This window comes from Abramis brama (assembly GCF_963993115.1).
Source record: "Abramis brama genome assembly, chromosome: 21".
Lineage (NCBI taxonomy): Eukaryota > Metazoa > Chordata > Actinopteri > Cypriniformes > Leuciscidae > Abramis > Abramis brama.
In genome coordinates, this window is record NC_139983.1 from 12054426 (window position 1) to 12075376 (window position 20951).

At 38.7% G+C, this 20951-nt stretch overlaps 1 protein-coding gene across 4 annotated transcripts in view; it reads left to right on the forward strand.

Annotated features, from left to right (window-relative positions):
- Positions 1-18421, forward strand: part of kif26ba (kinesin family member 26Ba) — a 95026-nt gene extending 76605 nt beyond the window's left edge. For 3 of the 4 annotated variants that reach the window (XM_084097508.1, XM_084097510.1, XM_084097511.1), the window contains 10 exons: positions 382-594; positions 1442-1535; positions 4635-4897; positions 6873-7056; positions 8400-8559; positions 10276-10447; positions 10556-13973; positions 14961-15163; positions 15250-15400; positions 16215-18421. In XM_084097508.1, coding sequence (XP_083953634.1) covers positions 382-594; positions 1442-1535; positions 4635-4897; positions 6873-7056; positions 8400-8559; positions 10276-10447; positions 10556-13973; positions 14961-15163; positions 15250-15400; positions 16215-16363 — 5007 coding nt within the window. In that variant the 3' untranslated portion in view covers positions 16364-18421. The remainder of the gene's footprint in view (positions 1-381; positions 595-1441; positions 1536-4634; positions 4898-6872; positions 7057-8399; positions 8560-10275; positions 10448-10555; positions 13974-14960; positions 15164-15249; positions 15401-16214) is intronic. The other variant, XM_084097509.1, reaches the window with a different exon arrangement.
- The last annotated feature ends 2530 nt before the right edge of the window (positions 18422-20951 follow it).

A 20951-nucleotide genomic window follows, 5' to 3' on the forward strand; every position in this document is an offset into this window, starting at 1 on the left:
TTTCATGTTTGCCTGCTGTCTCCACACATTTGACTGTGAAATATTAAAGAGCTATGAATAACTCTAAGTATCACACTGCACACGCTTCTGTCAAAAACACGAGTAATGGTATGTTAAAGTTTGAGGGTTTTTCGTCACAAAAAGTTGTTCAAAACCACTTGAAAAAGCAAGGAGTAGTGTTCGGAAATGAGGTGCGAACTTTCCTCAATATTTAAACCTTTAACAGAGCTGTAAACCTACACAAATAGCTTGTTCTCCCTCAAGCAGAATGTTTTGTTCTCAAAAACATTGGTTGAGTTGTTATTCACAGATAGGTTGGTGCTTTGAAACATGACAATCTTAGTTGCATTACTGAGTAGATGCTGTTGTATTTCTGTGCAGGTTAAAGTGATGGTACGCGTTTGTCCTTCATCGCCCGCCAGCGCGGCAGAGTCCAGCTCTTTCCTGAAGGTCGATTCTCGTAAGAAGCAAGTGACCATCATGGACCCAGCGGCTAATTCTCAGCAGAATCAAACTCAGAAACGCGGCAGCTCCAACCAGGCTCCTCCAAAGATGTTCGCATTTGATGCAGCCTTCTCCCATGATGCCTCTCAGGTGAGGGATTGGTGCTAACCATTAAACATGCAGTGTGTCATTTCAGCCACTAGTGGCAGAAATAATTGCTTCCTAATACAAAGCAGCAGTATGTTCTTAATACAGGGAAAATCCCACTGGAGAAACCTGTCTTAATGTGCCTACATTGGTGGTTCCATGAAGAACCTTTAACATCCATAGAACATTTCCATTGCACAGAAGGTTCTTTATAGTGGGAAAAAGGGCCCTGAAAGGGTCTTTGGGGAACTAAAAATGGTTCTTCTATGGCACTGCTGCAAAAACACCCTTTTAGAACCATTATTTTAAATAGTGATTAAGGTTAAAGACAAAAATGGCAGTTTATATGTCACGCCTCTTGGGATTTTTAACCTATAAGGTTACCAACCCATATCTTTAACCTCATAGCTCAATAATGAAGAAAAGTAATTGCTGCCATCTAGAAGATCTCTTCCACACATCAAGTGTTTTTTGCCTTATTGTCAAGTTAAAATATCTAAAAATTCTTAAAACGACTTTTAGTTATTTTAACATTTGTTATATTATATACATTTACACTTTTATCTAAAGTGACTAATAGTTTAATTGAGAAGGAAAAAAATAGATCTGCCAGTGCTGTAAGACAAAATACACTTTCATCAAATATACTGTACATTCTCTGAAAACAAGTCCTAATATCTTATGCCATGCTGCTTTTCAATTAAATTTGTCTTGTTTAAATATTTTTTTAGTTTTTTATTGATGTTGAAAACAAGTGAAAAAAGACATTAAAAATACCTTAATTTAATTTAATATTTGAGTTATTTTTGCAGAGCATGAATTTGATTGGCTGTTCACTGTTTCCTGGCAGGCAGAGGTTTGTGCTGGAACTGTGGCTGAAGTCATCCAGTCAGTGGTCAATGGAGCAGATGGCTGTGTATTTTGCTTTGGACACTCCAAACTAGGTAAGAGACAAATTACATACATTACATGATACCAACGTCTCTCTAATATATGAGCCTATCACAAAGTGCTTCCATTGCCCCTTTCTAATATCTTGTAAGTGCCTTTTTAGGCAGACATCTTTCTTGTCTTTGTAATGAACGTCAGAGCCTTAATACATCCTGTAATGTTTCCATCTCTCATATGTGTTTTATATTCCATAAATCCATAAATAACCATCCCCCGGCGTTCCCAACACCTCAACCGCTTACATCCTGTAAATTAGATGGAATTAGTTTCATAGCATGCATGGCAGACTACAAGATGATCTCACCCTGTTTAGCTGTCATTGTCCATTGTTGTTTCTGGAAGATTAGTGTAAAAATGTAATCAGCCATTTGCTTGGAAAACAATGAGAAAATGCTACTGTGGTTGCTGGTCAGTGATTTGATGACAGCGTGTAATTCCTCAGATTCCTCGTTTCCATTAACCTTTACTCTGAAACCAAAGACCGGCTCATACATCATTGGAAAAGCATTCCACAGTGATTTCACTGGTCAGCCGCCCAAAGCTAATTAACTAGCTGTAATAACCCAGACACTAGCCTGTTAGTGCTTTGAAAGTAATCACCTTAGACATTTGGCTTTACAATGTGGCTGTATAAACACGAAACAAAAGAATCATGGTGAACTTGAGCTGTGCAACGCGCCGACCCCTGGTCACCATTGGTGCTTTAACGCATGCATACATGAGATAGGATCTTTTAAGATGTATCTGGCTTGAACACGCAGATTTGTTTTTGTTTTAAACCTTAAAATCAACCGGAGAGTGAATTAATAATCGTACATAATACTCCCTGACCTCTAGATCATGTATGTTATGCTGGCTGTGAGGATGCAAAGGCCATATGGTGACTATTAAAATACTAGCAGTGTTCTGGATGAAGCTTCTTCTGAAACTGCTTGATCAGCCTGGAGGCTTATATATGCTTTTTTTGCTGTCAGAATCCATTAAACTGAAGGACAAGTTGAAGCCTATAATGCGTTTGTGTGTGTAAAATGTTTAAGAGAGATGCTGTAGTAATTGAATCTCTATCCAGTCTGATTGAATTACTGACTTTCAGTTCACCTGCTACAGAGCATCCATCTTATTTTCCGCCTGTAAGTAAAAGCCCGGTGACTTTAATTGATGTGAAATACCATTTTCGAGGGAACAGGTTTGATATGCTTCAATCAGAACATAAAATGTACAATGTATTAAAACAAATAATAAAAATAAAGTACATACATTATAAATAAATGTAATTGAACTTATTCATGTTTTTTAATTTAAATATTTATTTTTTTACATCTTCAATGTAATGTATGCTCTTCTAACTATTCTTTTTCTATTATCTGTTTTGATGGATTTTAATGCAGTATAATCATGATGACAAGTAATCTAGGTGAACAGGTATATAACATCATTGTCACATGTATGTTCTGTTTTGGATTAGTTCTAGTTCCCATTTTCCCGCCACTAGTTTGTTTCCTTGGTTACTGATTGTTACGCACCTGTTTCAGTTTCTGTTGATTAACCTCCCTTGTATATTTTAGCCTTCAGTTCTCTTCTCCGCAGTTCTTTGTTCGGTGTTGATTGTCATTTGAGTTTATGTGTTTTTTTTTATTTACTTCTTGTGTTTCCTGAGTGGTCTAAAGTGGTGTTACTAAAGACTGTTCTTGCTGGATTCTCCTATGTCATGTGATTTCCTACAACCACCTGCCAGAACGTCAGTAATAGCATGTCAAACTAAAATGTATTTTACAAGTCAGCATCCAGAACTGGATTTTTTGCTCTTGATATATACCATCTGCAACTAAATGATTACTATATTCCTGCATCATAGTATTTGCATGGTAATCATGGAATTACTATGGTATTAATAAAATATAAATATTGGATAAACACTTAAACTTAAAACACTTAAATGTAATTTGACAAGTTGCCTTGGCAACTAAGGGACTGTTTACATGACACTTTTTTTCTAAAAATTTAAAACCTTTTCTGTGTTTTGATCGTTCATTAACAAGAGAACGGTGTTGCAGAGTTATTGCCTCTGTGTAAACTACAAAAAAGTGAATTTGTGAAAACGGTGATGTCATGCATATTAGGTGTTCAGTCTATAGGCGTGTAGTTTTTCTTCGATTAAGATTTAATTGTAATATAGTGAAGTAAACGTAGGCGTCCCGTATACGGGACGGTGACAGTTACCATGAATTAATCTATACTCTGCTGCATCTGCACCATTGCAGGATTGGCTTGTATTTATGAACTGTTGTGATGTTTGGAATCACTGTGAACCGTGCAAATGAGCCTATTTCAGCAGACACTGTATCATCTCTGTTTCTGTTTCTGTTTCTCTTTCTCACTCTCATACCCACCCAAACTAGAGGAATCCGTCTTTTGAAGTTAAATCTGGTCTGAATGTGTGCTGTGACACATGGCTTTGTTTAGTGGCCCCTTTCATGTCAACAGCAGGGGTATTTATGCATATGACCGTTTGGAGGGCAATGTCCAGAAATGAATCCAGGGAGTGCCAATCAACAGGCTATTGTTCCGGTTCTGGTCCTGCGGGTGAACCTGCTTTTAATGCCCAGTGCTGCCCACATGGCATATGTGCTTACTCAACCACACTACGACATATGGCAAATGTCAGCGTACTTTCAAACAAAGGGCTTTTCTGGAAATAAGAACCCATTAAGGCAGACAAAACATTCATGTGATTAGGCATGGTACATTTTCAGACTATATTTATAAGCACGATTTCATTAATCTTGTCAATTTTCCAGCTGTAATGGATTTTTAATTGTATTGGAATGTGTTGGAGTAGCGTGTATGTGACATCTGTCACTGTGGTTTATGCCAGAGTGCTGGTCTGGAAGCTAAATATCACATTAGAAAGTGTGAAATAGACCACACATATTGGTGTAATGCTCTTGAGGCCAAACAGACACCATGGCTTTAACACCTGACCTATTTCTACTGTACCGTTCCACTCTACGCTTGCCAATCATTCATTATGCAAGGAATGTGAATGTATTCAAACCAATCCATCGTCAACTTGGTTCTTGGTCTTGTTGCAGGCAAATCCTACACTATGATTGGCAAGGATGATTCCATGCAGAGTTTCGGGATTATCCCGTGTGCCATCTCCTGGCTATTTAAATTGATCAACGAGTGCAAGGAAAAGACGGGTGCACGTTTCTCCGTACGAGTGTCGGCTGTGGAGGTCTGGGGAAAAGACGAGAACCTGAAAGATCTGTTGTCAGAGGTGGCGACAGGCAGTCTGCAGGACGGCCAGTCTCCAGGAGTCTACCTCTGCGAGGACCCCATCTGCGGGATGCAGGTAAATGTTGTTCACATTTCTTTAATTATACAGTATATTGTTCATGTAAGGGATTGTTCATATAATCACTGATTGATGCTAAAATACTGTGAAAAATGTATGTCAATTTTATTCAAAATTCATTATTATGTAAATAACATAAGTCAAATGAAAGGTGAAGTGTGTCATTTTTTACAATGTTAAAATTTCTATTCCATTTTAATATGATTTCCCTAAAAATGTAAACACTGTGGCACTATTTGTTTTGGGGCCAGAGTTATTTTAGTATTATTCAGATACTATTATAGCATTCATACATATTTTGAATTAGCTTTTTTTTTTAATTTTTTTTTTAATTAGGTTTCAGGTTTTATTTTAATTTTAAAGTTAACATTTTAAAGAGAGGATTAGTCGAGCAGAGACAACCCCTGTCTCTGTAATCCTCAGACATCTGCACTAATCTCATCTTGGACTGATACCTCACAGCAATGGATTGTAATGCCCTCACTTCTCCTGTTCCTATGACAGTCAGCCGTATCACACAGAGCACGCTTCAGACGTGATACCCAAGGCAGTGCTGACATGAAGATACTTTTTTTGCCCAATAACAAACCTTTTTTTTTTTTTTTTGACATTAAGACTTAACTGAGCTGACAGTGTCTCAATACTTTCTTTTATTTTCTCTAGTACTGTTAATAGAGGTTAACAGATTTTTTGACTGATTGTTTTCTTCAAGAGCAGGTTGGCTGATATAGAGCCTATACACATACAGGGGTTGGACAATGAAACTGAAACATTGGCCAAATATATTGTTGGAGGTTTCACTGATTATACATTCCATCAGTAAGAGCAGAGTGTGACGGTTGAATTAGCAGAGCAATAGCACATGCTGTACATTAAATAGTGCAATCCACACAACTAAAATGGGAGACATATCAGAGTTCAAAAGAAGACAAACTGTTGGTTGCACATCTCGCTGGCTCATCTGTGACCAGGACAGAAAGTCTTTGTGCTGTATCGTGAGTCAGGGCAATGTCTGCATACCTCTACTTAGGGGACGAACCACATCCAACAGGAGTAACTGTGGGCTGTAGACAATGTGAAGCATGTATTGTTCTCTGATGAGTCTACCATCACTGTCTTTCCCACATCTGTGAGAGTTACAGTGTGGAGAAGAACTAAGACTGTTGCTGCCCAGAGTGAAGCACAGGAGTGATGGTTTGGGCTGCAATATCATGACATTCCCTACTGTGCTTACTGAACCATTCTGGAGGACCATGTGAACCTAATGGTTCAAACATTGTACCCTGAAGGGGGTGCCGTGCATCAGCGTGATAATGCACCAATACACACAGCAAGACTTGTGACAGAATGGTTTGATGAACATGAAAGTGAAGTTGAACATCTCCCATGGCCTGCACAGTCACCAGAGCTAAATATTTTTTAGGCTTTTTGAGGTGTTTTTGAGGACCGAGTCCGAAAACCTTTTCCTCCACCAGCATCACAGTGACCTGACCGCTGTTCTGGAAGAGGAATGGCCACTGTGAAGGAATTCTATCAGTCATTCCCAAGATGAACTGATGCTGTTTAGCTGCAAAAGGAGATGCTGATGCTGTTTAGCTGCATACTAATAAATTATTAAACCAGGTGTTTTAGTTTTGTTATATACAGGTGTCCAAACCCTGTATATATGTCGATACACACTATTCATCAAATGCTGCAAATAAATTTACATTTATTTTACATATTTACTAAATTAACTGGAAAATGAATACATTTCTAAAAATAGAGAGATCTCTTAAAATAGAGAGATTTATAGTTTAGATAGCAGCTTCTTGATTCTGTAATTCTATTATGGTATTTTTCACAAATAAAGTCAAAATAAATGTCGCTTCTGGCAGTTATCGGCCAAACTGAACAACTTAGCTACTGATGCTGATAATAATGTTTAGAGAACAAAGTCAGTACTGTTTCTCAACCAAAACTTTTTACACAGTTACAGAATCAGAGCGAGTTGCGCGCCCCTACGGCTGAGAAGGCCGCTTTCTTCTTGGACGCTGCCATTGCTTCGCGCTACAGCAGTAAGCCGGATTATGATGAAGAGGAGCACCGTAACTCTCACATGCTCTTCACCCTACACATCTACCAGTATCGAATGGAAAAGACCGGCAAGGGTGGAAGTGAGTATCATTATAAGCAAGATATAGTTTCAGTAGAGACTCAACAGGGGTTCTCAACTGGTTTTTGGTCTGTGACCTATTTTCTAGGTTTCAAAAATGTTGGTTATTGCTGGTTAAGGTTGGTAAGATACTTTTATGATGGATAACAACAGCATCTAAAACACAAAATAAGTTGCTGATCGGCTGTGCTAGACTTATCAGCAATAATCTGCTCCATTCCACGGTTGATTTCAAACTTTCTCATTATACTTCCAAATGTTGCCAGCATGGTTTATAAATAGTCTGTTGCTGATAATCTTGGAGAGGGGTGTGATAACAGGAAAAAAGTGCCATTGTTAATGTGAGATGTAGGATCTGATCTAAAAGCTGTCATGCTAAAGCTCGCTATTTCTGGAGAACATGCTAATTTCTCTTATCACAAAAAAATGTTCTGCCTCCTTCCAAGAGTGAACAGAAAGTAAAACCAGATGTGTTAGCTTGGGCTTTTAGAGTATTTGGGTAAGTTGAATTAACTGTGTATAATGAAGCTAATGTAAGCAGAGTCATGAAATCCACTCTAGATGTTTCCATGATGAAGGTTAACTTACATAATAGAAACACATAGAGATATAATGTTGCCTTTTGAAATAGAAAGTCATTATCCTCAATTTTATCCTAATAATACTTCATTAACCTAATAGGTTCCAATAACACTTCATAATGGAATTAGATGGTCATCATGAGGTTTTTGACAGTTTATACTGTCCTTTATATTTAAAGTTTCTTTACATTCTATTGCTTTTCCAGTTTCTTTGCAAGCTTGATATTTTCTTACTTTAACTAAGTAGCTATATAAATGTTTTAAAAATGTAATATTGTGAAATATTATTACTTTAAAATAATATTATTCATTTAAAATCTATTCTATTTTAATGCATTTTAAAATGTAATTTATCCCTGTGATGGCAAGAACTCCCGTCTTCAGTGTCACATGATCCATTTCTGCTCAAGAAACATTTCTTATTATTATCAATGTTGACAACAGTTGTGCTGCCTAATATTTTTGTAGAAAATGTGATGAATAGAAAGTTCAAAAGAACAGCATCTTAAATGTTTTTAATGTCACCTTTGATCAATTTGATTAATTTATTTTAAAAATCAATCTTGGTTATGGTTGTGTAACACATCAATTACTTCAATTGAGTCACTTAAAATTGTCACTATGGTGTCTGAACCATTGGCCTAGGCATAAAGTAGAATGTTATTAATATCAGAGTTAAGAGATTGATGAATGAAGAACATGTTAGAAACTCCAGTCAGAGTTTTCCTGTTCAGGCAATCTGACCGTGTGGCTCTTTTGTTAGTGTCGGGAGGCAGGAGCCGACTGCATCTCATCGACCTGGGCAGCTGTGTGAAGGTTTTGAGCAAGACCCGTGACAGCACTACGGGACTCTGCCTCTCTCTTTCGGCCCTGGGGAACGTCATATTGGCCTTGGTCAATGGCAGCAAGCACATCCCTTACAAGTGAGACCTTTTCTTTTCACTTTTTATCTCACATTATATGATCTCAACAAAAACACATTGAGTTAAACTTTTCAGACGGATACTGTATGTTGTAACCTCAACGACAAGATTACGACTATACTGTGATGGGTGAAGTCATTCGGCAGTCGCTCGACTCATTAAAGATGCAACATGTTTAGTCTTAATATCTCTGCTGCATGCCGTTAATTCTTCATGAAGACACCTCATATGAATAATATATACAAACTGACATTTTCCAAGCTTTGATGTGAGCAGTTATTAGTGGATTATAATGCTACGTTGAATCTGTAGAGAGAATGTAACCTTTATCGTTCCTCAGGGGTAATAGCTAAGTGAATTAGCTTGTGCCAAGCAGCCATAGAGACAGATGCAGTTTCACATTCACTGGGATTCATCGAACATTCTTAACACAGACCATTTCTCTGCAACTGCTGTTTTGTTTCTTTTAAGCAGCATGTTAATTTCAGTTAAACAGACAACTTTAGAAGGTGCCATGCATTTTCCAGCAGCTTTGTTTCCTAAAAATTTGCAGCACTTCCATTTAGCTCCCTCAAGGCACGTTTGCATTTTATGCTATGGCTCCCTAATTTAATCATGGCGAATTTACATTGCAAAGCATCATGGGGTTTAAGGCTGGCAACGCATCTGCTCTGGAGAGCCCAGATATAATTAGGGTTTACAGCCTTTTGGGAGGAATGCAAAATTTGCACAAGATAAATTGAATTAATATGCGTGTATCATAAATGAATATAAAGTCACTAATTTTAGATAGTGATTTAATAAGAGCTAAATAGTATATTAACTGCCTATGATCTTTGTAATTGGCTGTTTTAACCTTAATGTCAAATCTAGAATATTGTTTTGAATTCTGAATTTTTTATCAATTCGGAATATATTAATTATTGATTTTACACTACAATGCATACAGTATATGGCACAATATTAGAAGTAATTACCAGAAACACTTTACTTGTGTTTCGTAATACATTTTTACAGTACATATTTTGCCAAGCGGTGAATGTTATCTTGATGGCATATCTCTGATAAATGCATGTTTGCTACGTCATGGTTAGTAAATTATGCTTGTATAATTTATGCTTAGTGAAATAATTGAATATTTTTTATCATTTATAGCTCAGCCATGTGTTCACTGTCTTAATAACCACTCAAGATTGACTACACAGTTCACTAACCATATTTAACATTACTGTACACGCTGTTGCTGTAGTCTGTTTATTTTTCTTCAAATTATTGTATAGGTCATTGATTTCTGAGAACTGAACTTGCATGTGCATATCGTAATGCTAGCTGACTCATCCTTGAAAAGCAGTTTTATATGGCACCTCTAATGGTTGCCATAGGGAAGGCAGACAGAACAGGAAATGCCAATCCAAGTCTCTCTTTCTCTCTCTCTCTAAATTGAATCAAGAACACTTCAGCAAATCAAAATGACCAAAAAGGTTCTATCCATTGTTATTAATAAGGATAATTTTAGAAGATTAGACTAATTGTTAAACGTGGTGCAGGTATTCAGTATAAAGTTGTTAAAAAGCCTTGGATGTTCTACCATTTTACAAATACATTTTGTTCTCAAAAGGGTTAACTCATCTTACAGTTTATGCATCTTCACTGTTATTCATCAGGTTACACAATTGGCATTCTGCACAAATAAACTAATGACATTTTTGTTTACAGAGATAGTAAGCTAACCATGCTATTACGAGAGTCCCTGGGAAACATGAATTGTCGCACCACCATGATAGCCCACATTTCCTCGTCACCCAACAACTTCTCAGAGACACTTTCCACTCTTCAAATTGCCTCTCGTGTTCTTAGGCTGAAGAAGAAGAAGGCTAAAGTAAGCGTGGTATGACCCTTTCCTTTATTTTATTGAACTTTCTTTTAGCTTAAATAGATTCACCATTGTATTTTATGTTTAGTTGTTTAAAATGCAGTAAAATGTTTTCTTTTGTAGCAATACACATCCAGTTCCTCTGGTGGTGAGAGCTCATGTGAGGAAGGAAGAATGCGTCGCCCAACACAGCTGAGGACCATCCATTCTAGAAATGTTGTTGATTCAGAGATGCCTCTGCTACACCTCTCCAGTGACCCTGAAGACTATTCCAGCAGCGAGCAGTCATGTGACACAGTTATCTACGTGGGGCCAAATGGTTCAGCTCTTTCGGACAAAGAGCTAACAGACAACGAAGGTCCTCCAGAGTTTGTTCCTATCATTCCATCCCTGCATAAAAATAAAGCAGATCTTGGCCAGGCACCTTTGACATCACAACCATCTCAACAAGTTGTAGACCCACTAGCTCAGGCCTCACAGTCTGTCCAACCCTTGCAGACCATTCATCCTCAGCCACTTCCACCTTTGCCAGAGGAAGGTGCCGAGTCGGGTAAAAAGGAGAAGGACTGTCTTAAGTGTAACACTTTTGCGGAGCTACAAGAGAGGCTGGAATGTATTGATGGAAGAGAAGAGGTTACAAAATTTCCTTTTGAAGAAGTCCCTGACAACAGAGCTGCCAAATTTGAGTCTGGCCATGGTCAAGTCGTTAAAGGGTGTAATCAATCCAGTTCTCCAAAGAGGATATCTGACCAGCAACTGGCGGAGATCCGTGAGGTGGTTGAAGAAGCAGAGATCGCTCAGTCAATAATTGAAAGCCTGACACAGTGTTCAACAGGCAGTTGTGGACTCTCCAGCAGCAGAAGTGTGACTGGTAGCAGTGGTATTGGGCAACTAACCCCTCTTCAGAGAGCCAAGAGCTCCAGTTTGCATGACAGCAGAGAATCCATCAGTGGTGGAAGCAGCAGTGAGAGTAAGCCTCGTCCTATGGGCTCCCCTCGATTGGGAATTGCCAGTCTTACTAAAACCTCAGAGTACAAACCACCATCCTCTCCCTCTCAACGCTGCAAAGTGTACACCCAGAAAGGAGTTATGCCTGGTACACCTCCTCACTCCTCACACAATCTTAATTTAGACTATAGAAAGTCATCTACAGAGTCTTTGCTTAATCCAGAGTCTAGAACCTCTCCAGTGGGGATGAGCCCACAGGTCCTAAAGAGATCTTCATCCACCAATAGCCTTGGATCAGCTGAGACACTGTGTGACGATGTTCCCCAGCTGCCTTTGGACAATAAGAAAGATGTGAAGGACACCACAACCACAGTTATGCTGGAGCATCCTTTGGAACCCAATGGAGAGGATGAGCTGGTGTTCACCCTAGTAGAAAAGCTGACAATTAGTGGGATGATGGAAAACGGCAGACCAACCAGTATTATCAGCTTTAACAGTGACTGTTCATTGCAGGCCATGGCATCTGGATCAAGGCCTGTTAGTATCATTAGCAGCATAAGTGAAGACTTAGAACATTATGCCACTGCTCCCTGCACTTCCACCGCCACTATCTCACAAGTCAACATTAATAAATTCCTGCCTCTCAGCAGGATAGAAGGGGACGTCCAGGCTAGTCGTCGATCCTCAATCAGCTCATGGCTGAGTGAAATGAGTGCTGGCAGTGATGGCGACCAGTCATGTCATAGCTTTGTTGCTCAGCAATGCTTTGGACAAGGTGAGGCACTAGCTGAAGACAGGCTTTTGGAAATTCAAGAAGAAGGTGACATTGAAGGTCTCCCTGAGTCAAATGGCCAAAGCAACTCAGAAAAAGAGATTGATTCCAATACAACTGAAGTTAATGACAAAAACACAACTACTAAACACAAACTAGACAAACTGTCCTCAACCTTAGGTGTCTATGTTCCTTTTAAGACCAATATAACAACTCACCCATGTGCTGCTGTTAAGCCAATAGTTGTGCAGGACTTACTTACCAAAAAGCTTCCAGTTAATGATCTCAAATCCCCACCTGTTCCAATCTCAAGTGAGATAAATTTTGATGACCCATGGATGAAAAGAGAGGGCAATGAAGAGACCAAGCCTTTGAACATGGTCTGTGATGTCAAATCAGAGAAGAGAACCTCTGAATCAGTGAAAAGGAAATGTCAATTCGACAAGCATAGCTCAAGTAATGAAGCAGCATGTTCCCCTGATTCCATGAACCGGGTGGTGGACGGCTGCGAGATGGTTTTCAATGCACCCGAAAGCATAACTCAAGTGTACTCTGCAGACATCCTCAGGACAGGTAGTCTCCCTCGTGCATGGCATCGCTTAAATAAGCAAGATGATCTGGAAGACCCTACATACCGGTACATGAGTGGAGAGTATAAAAGCCTTGGGGTTACCACCTCTACTCCCTGCAGTCCAAGAGCCACACTCGAAAGAAGAAGTTCCATCGGAAGGCAAGGTATCTTTGCCCGTCAGAAAGGAATCCCGCCATTGCCACCTGTAAGGAAGTCTAGCCTTGACCAGAGGAATCGAGCAAGCCCACAGCATAATCCAGGAAATGCTCAAACCCCACACCAGCATCTATCTTTCCTTGGTGGCACACCTGAAGACTTGGGTGGTAAACATAAAGGACCAAATGTAGAGAGCAGCAGACTTTTCAGTGCCAAACTTGAGCAGTTAGCAAACAGAACCAATTCCTTAGGGAGGTCCCATGTTGCACATTATGACTGTCATTCCTTGGAGAGAGCCGAGAGTTTGACCTCTCTGGGCTCTAAAGGAGGAATCACAAAAGACAGTACAATGCCAAGGACAGGTAGGAGCATCACCCGTGGTTTGCTCTCATCACCCACCAACGGACCAAATGGCAACAACAATGTACTGCAGTCACCCAAAGCAAGTCAATCCAAAATCTCTGCAGTTAGCAAACTCCTTATGGCAAGCCCCAAAGCTCGAAGCTTATCAACCTCTAGCACTAAGATCCTAAGTTTCTCCACCAAGTCCCTCCCACAGTCAGTAAACCGGAGCTCAAGTTTGCCCCCCAACGGAAAGAACCAGAACCAAAGTTCATGGTCAACTCAGTCTCTAAGTCGCAACAGGGGGACAGGGCTTGTATCTAAGCTACCTTTAAGAGCAGTGAATGGACGAATCTCTGAGCTTCTACAAGGTAGCGCCAGCTCTCGCACTACCCAAGGACGAGGAGCTTCAGACACCGAAGAGAGAGGAGCAGCAGTCCAAGGAGAGGAAAGGCCAGTGGTCCATACTTTACCCTCACCTTACAGTAAGATCACTGCCCCAAGAAGGCCTCACCGTTGCAGTAGTGGGCACGCCAGTGACAACAGCAGCGTGCTAAGCGGAGAGCTTCCTCCTGCCATGGGAAAGACTGCCTTGTTTTACCACAGTGGTGGCAGCAGTGGTTATGAGAGTATGATACGAGACAGTGAGGCCACAGGAAGCACATCATCTGCTCAGGACTCGATGAGTGAAAACAGCGGTTCTGTCAGCAGTCGCAGGAGCCTAAAGAATTCCAAAAAAAGAAGTAATACAGGTAAGCAAATATAACATGATTCAAATTATGCTTCTTTATACTTAAAATCCTGAATATCAACATAAAAAATTATTTGATGGCTCATCATGGCATTCATCTTTCTACATTTCAACAATACAAATATCTATTAACAGCATTATTAATGAACTGTGCTCAACAAAAATTATTGTACTACAAAGCTTGAAGGGCTCATTCCAGATTATAGTTGGAAGTAACATAACTATTTAAACAGATTTACTCCCTCGAATATGCTTGGATGATCTGTTATGATACAGACTGATAGCAGTTGCCAAACTTAGCTGTAGGTGGTCGTTGAATATTTAGTGCTGCCTAAATTCCTGAATACACACCTCCTCTCCCGTTTCCTCAGGCAAAGAATTTTACCCTATTTCTCTGCATCTAAACATTTGCATGGTGGGAAGTTCTGGGAACACTGAAAATTTAAATCCTGGCTATGGAACAACAGACACAAAAACTGGAACCTGCAAAGAAAATCAGTATTGTAAAAGGCTTTGCAAGGTGAAGGATATAAAAGCACAACTGCCATTCTTAACGTTCTCCTGAACTCTCTCTCTCTCTCTCTGAAATGAGGGAAGACTGAAAGTTTGACCTTTTCTGTGCTGTTTTCAGACTAACTGACAAGCTGAAACACATTAATATTACCTTGTTCATTGGTTCCAAATCAGATAGCATATCAGTAGACCTGGAACTGTCAATTTCTATGCAAATAGGGGAACCACTTCTGGCAAATTCCTCAGTGTAGACTTCGTTCTCCCAGACTGGTCAGATAAGATACTGTCCTGTCATTATCTCAGTGGTATTTTTCATTACACGGCTGCTCTGAATTGGTAGCAGTGCTGCTCCGTGTACTGTAGGTTAAACTTTGGCTCAGCACTGTGACACTTTTACACTTTTTTTTGTCTGACTTACTTACAAAGCAAAATGTGTTTACATAGTGGTCATAACATGACATTGTTTCATATCCAGGGTCCCAGAGACGCCGTCTAATCCCTAACCTCACCTTGGACACCTCCTCTCCCGTGAGAAAGCCAGTCATCAGTCCAGGGGTACGCTGGGTGGATGGTCCCCTCCGGCCCACACAGAGGGTTTTAGCTGAACCTTTTGAGATTAAGGTTTATGAGATTGATGATGTTGAACGTTTACAGAGGAGGCGAACCGTAGGCAATAAGGTAAGAAGAGTGAGCAGCAGGGTGTTTTAACAGCAGTTCTTTTGAACATGGTATAGATGTATCACTTATTGTTGTTGTGTCCCCAGGAAGTAATATACTTTAGTGCCAAACTGAAGATCTTGGAACATCGGCAACAGAGAATCTCAGAGGTACGGGCCAAGTACGATTGGCTGAAGAAAGAACTGGAGCAAACCAAACAATATCTGATGCTGGAGCCAGAGAAATGGACCACTGAATGTAAGTGATTTGAACACTTTGGGTTACAGTCAATGGTATTTTATTGAACTGTTTCTAGTCCAAGAAATTATAGCCATATACTGTATGAATTAGGGGTTGCATAGGCAAGTCAGCTTTAATGCTCTGCAATGACGCTTTAAGCTTGACATCGACTAGTCACTGATCATGGCCTATAGAGGGCGCAACAGGATAAGAAGTCTTTGAAGTCCACTTTTACGCTCTGTTTTCAACAGTTTGCCAGCAGCCATATCACCCTGTAGCCCAAGGCTGGTTGCCTACTGAAGCTAAACAGGGCTGAGCCTGGTTAGTACCTGGACGGGAGACCTCCTGGGAAAACTAGGTTGCTGCTGGTGGAGGTGTTAGTGAGGCCACTAGGAGGTGCTCACCTTGTGGTCTGTGTGGTGGGCGTCCAGGTGGATGCTGCACATTGCAGGTGGTGGTTTAGGAAATTCCCCCTATGTAAAGCGCTTTGAGTGCTAAGAAAAGCGCTATATAAATGTAAATGACAAATAAATGCTTACTCCGAGAGCGCTCCACAAGATATGTTTGATTATACCATCTGGATGCTCAAAATTGATCGGGTGAATGCACATTTGTTCATTAATGATGTCATCAGCCACAGGTCGGTGTCGACTCGCCTTTAATCACATAAATGTTGACTTAAAAAAAATCGTCGTTCAACCCCCTAGTATAAATATATCAATAAATAGTTGTGCAACCTGCAGGCATTGTAAAATGTTGATTATGACAAAAATACTAGTGTGGTGGTCAGTTAACATCTGTCAGTTAACATCCTTTTCCTTCACTTTTGCAGTTGACCTTCAGCAGACATTTGAAGTGGACTCTCTGGAGTACTTGGAAGCTCTGGAGTTTGTCACGGAACGACTGGAGAACCGGGTCAACTTCTGCAAAGCTCATCTGATGATGATCACGTGCTTTGACATCACATGCCGGCGACGGTAAAAGATTTGCCAAGTATTATGGACAATTGGAAGTGGAAAAGGCTCAGCAGAGTGTATGTGAGCAAGTTACAAAGTTCATCACAACAATGATGGCTGAAATTAATGGGAAAATATAAAGGCTTAATATTTTTCTAAAATGGATTTTGGTGGGGAACAGAAAACGCTGGACTTGGAGAGTTGACGAAAAGAAAGAAAAAATCTTTGTCCCACAAAGCTGGATGAGCACTTTGGAACTTTGGAGTCAATGTTTGCGAAAATGGCTTGCTCGCTTGCTGTGAACAAACAAATTATATTACCATATGTGGATAAAAGAACAAGTCTTTAAAGAAGATGAATGAAAAACAGAACAAAAAGGACGACAAGTGCCTTGTGAACACTTCAATATCTTGGAAATCTATGGGGAAAAAAAATCCATATTTGTGTACAGATGGTGCTAGCCTAAAAAAAAAAAAAAACATGCATACAAACAAAAAAAAAAAGTTTAAAAAGTAAAGAGAAAAAGAAAAAGAAAACACTGCTTGTGAAATTATGTGTTTAATCTCTTTGATTCTGTCTCGGTATTTGTATTGTCAGACACTAGTCACATTCAACATGAACTGTTACGTGTGTTTTATATTATTTTTTGTATTCTTGGACACACTGAGATCACATAGAGTGTTTCATATTCAATGAAATAGCACAGCACGATTTCTAGGAGAATGATTCTGGCATTGGCTCATTGATTTTTCATGTCCCCTGCGGTTATGTTGGCATTTTCAGCAATGTGACGCCTCGGGGCTGGGCAACTTCAGCGTGTCACGGTTGAGAGGCGAGAAGAATCCTCAGTCTGGCAGGACCAACAAGGATCTTTAATATCGGTAACAAAAATAAAGGCTTTTTGCTGCATGCCAACTTCTTGGACATTTTTAATTAGCTTCTGCAAACGAAAAACTTCCCTAAATGATGGTTTTCATCAAATACAACTCATTGAATTTAGTCTGTTGTATTGCATTCTAGATCAGATTGGTGCATATGTCTGGTCATTGGCCTTCTCTCTATGTGGTCTCATTGTCTGCTGACACTTTGGTACAGTATAAATCTGTTTATATATATACAGTATATATATGGTGCTTGAGACAGTTTCAGCTCTAAACGTTTATAGATGACTACATAGCCTGTTTCTGGTACTAACTAAAGACTTCATACGCTTTTCCATTCCCGCTTCACTCCTCTTCCCTGACCCCCTGCCAAAGCAAAGGGGAGCGACATTCCTGCTGCCCTTTTGTGCTTTTGGCAATGTAATGAATGAAGGATATTATTTATTTTTTACCTCAGGAGGCCTGTATGACAGAGATGCTTATATTCTATAATTTATTTAGCCTGCAAAAGCACTATGCATTAAACTTGTACAGTTGCTAAATTCATGCCATATATATAAAATATACTATATTTCACTTTTGTTCTTCTTTATATATTATATAGTTGTTGTTTTTTTAAACACCTATCGCCAAATCATGGGAGATGAGAGAACCCGGCATTTCCATGTTTATTCATGAAATGTTTCATTACAACCCGTCACATCCTTCGGCATCTGTGGATTGTTCAACTGATACATTGTGTGATATGCAGTACAATGTTAAACGAATATCGTCTTTAATGCGCTTTAATGTTCAAGAACACGGTTGCGAAACTAAGATCTCGCCTCCTTTCAGTAGGTCATGTGAATAGAAAGGAAAAACAAAAAAGACTGAGAGATGTATGACTGAAGAAGTTAAAAGTTGTCAACATATTGCTTGATGTTAACACTGCGACAGTCGGCATGATTTCTTATGCTATGGAGAAAAGCAGAGCTTGAATGAGAGTTTGATCGACATACAGACTGATGTAAATAAAGGACGTTTTGGAATCTGCATTCTTTTTCTGCTTTATTCTGCACAACTAATTTTCAGTTTAATCTTCTCTTAGTTGTTTTCTCAGCTACTATAAAGTTTTTTTTTCACCACGTTTTTGTACAGGTGCAATCTGCAGCATGAAACTTCTGCTTTTTGATGGAATTGCTTATAAAAAGGAATGAAAGCAACCTTTAGTCTGTCTGTTTTTATTCAGTTATTATTTTAATTCAATATACGCAGTTTCATTTTAGACACCTCTTCAAACAGATATGCCTGATCCTCGACGCTTGCAGACAAGATGGATCTTTATCAGCTTTAATGAACAGGCATCATCCAGAGATGCAGTTTGATAGAAAATCATATCAGACGTCAGAGAAACACAGGAGAGTTTATCAGCTTTACAAGTGTATGATAATTCACCCAACACCTGACAGGACTAATACAGAAAATAACACATCTTATCAGTGATCCTGATGTTTAATGAAAGACCTCATTGCAATAATAAAAGTAAACTGATTTCTGTTACTTACCTGTGATATTCTCCTGTGTGTATGTAATAATTTGCATATTCACAGAACCTCCGGCTCATATACATAATGAGGTTACATTCCAGCTATTTTAGGGCGTGAAATATTTTCAAGGAAAAAACGTTTAAATATGTCATTTTGGTGATCAAAGATGAGTTTTAAGGGATAAAATTATTGACTACAGGGGGACTTTAAGTAAAATTCTAATGACCCTACAAGTTCAAATAAACATAAATGAGGGAAGAACAAAACTTAAGCACATTACCTATATTTGACCAAAAATGGCAAACTACAGCTACGTTTTATTTTGGTTAGATAAAAAAACGATTACAAATTATGTCTGCACAATTTGGCATGGTTTATTGCGTTATGACTCCAAGCACATGCAATATTAAAAAAAATTTTTTAATATATTTTTTAATAATGGGTGATGTAAATTTTCCTAGGCCAGACATCACTGTTGGCCACTACAGTATATGTAGTGATTGTAAAACCTTACTTTATTTAAGTAAAAGTATGCAAGATTTTTGGTCAAATCGGACTCAGAAGGTTCATGGTTGGACTTGTTCACATTTTGTGAGAAATGATGTCATTGGCTCAACAAAGGATAGGACTGCTGACAACTCGCTGCTCTATACCAACTTCCTCTATTTCCTCTTAAGCCCCATTCTATCCAACAGAAAGATGTTATCTCCATCTCAGAGAAGTGCACCTCCTAAAGCTGTTTGCTTTAGTTGACAGAGTTATGAGAAGCGAGGATGGTGGTATGAGAACGTGTAATCCCCATCTATCTGTATCCAGACACTCATGAGGGTTAGAGAGATTTAGCAAAAATAACATGCTGAAAAAATGTCCGGATAAACAGGCTACTGACAAGCAAAAGTGTCATCCGTGCTGATCCAGACTGTTATTAATACATACTAGAAACTTCCAGGCTGGTGTGTTGAGTGTTGAGATTTTTAGTAATAAGCTCTGGTCAAGCTCAGACACAAACTTAATTGTGTTTTATTAATGGTGTTTTACCGCCAAAATGACATCACTTCCTGAGGATGATGTCATTAACAAAAGCCAGTCCTTTAAATAGATGTGTTCGACTTGAAGCGGAGCAGCGCAGGCATACTTTTTATACTTTCAAAACACTTTTTGAATCTTTTTGATCAGTGAAACACCTGGAATATTTCTTAATAAAATGCCAGTTTTTCTTGTTAGCATGGAAATGGAAACATCTGTTCAAACCAAAGTACTGAAATTATTCAAATTATCCCTTAACTGTGATGATTGTGAAAACTAATATGATTGATTTCATATTTTATACAATATATCAAGTCATATGATGGGGACATGGACATTTACTGAACAGTAGGAATGACCCACATTACATATCAAGGATTGAACTGTAATAACACATTCCAGATGGTAAAAGAAGAGCTTAAAAACACAAAGCTGCTGCTGAAATATGTTTATGAAATCTGAGCGAATGGGACTGTTTGGTCAGAGTGACTGAAGTTAATGATGAGAAACTGAAGCACTGAAGCATTATAGTATGTGTGTGTGTGTGTGTGTGTGTGTGTGTGTGTTGTTCGGAGCGGTTCTTGAAGCACAAGTTATTCCTGAAAAGGTGTTGATTTTCATAACAGTTGATCAGCATTGTGAATGTAGCCCGGCACATAGATCTTAAAACGGCAGTCTGAAATGTCATATTTCAATCAATGCTGTTAACTAAATCTAAAAATACTCAATATCATTGCCGGTAACTGAAAAGAAGATATTTAATATTAGATGAAAAACCCTTAAAAGATGATTAGAAAATCAGAAATGTTGCCTGGGCAATGATTAATTGCATCCAAAATAAAAGTTTGTGTTATATATGTGTGTGTGCTGTGTATAATTATTTTGTATGTTTAAATACACACATATGCATGTATATATTTAGGAAAAATTTGTTATTTGTTATTTTTATATTTATATATAATATAAATTATGCATATGTGTGTATTTATATATACAAAATAATTATACACAGTACACATATTATGTAAACACAAACTTTTATTTTGGATAAATAAAAACTAAAAACACTAAGAACAACCTAATTAAAATGGCAAAAGCACATAACAAAATTATTAAAACTTAAACTAAAATTAAAAATACTATAATAGTATATAAATAATACTAAAATAACACTTATTTT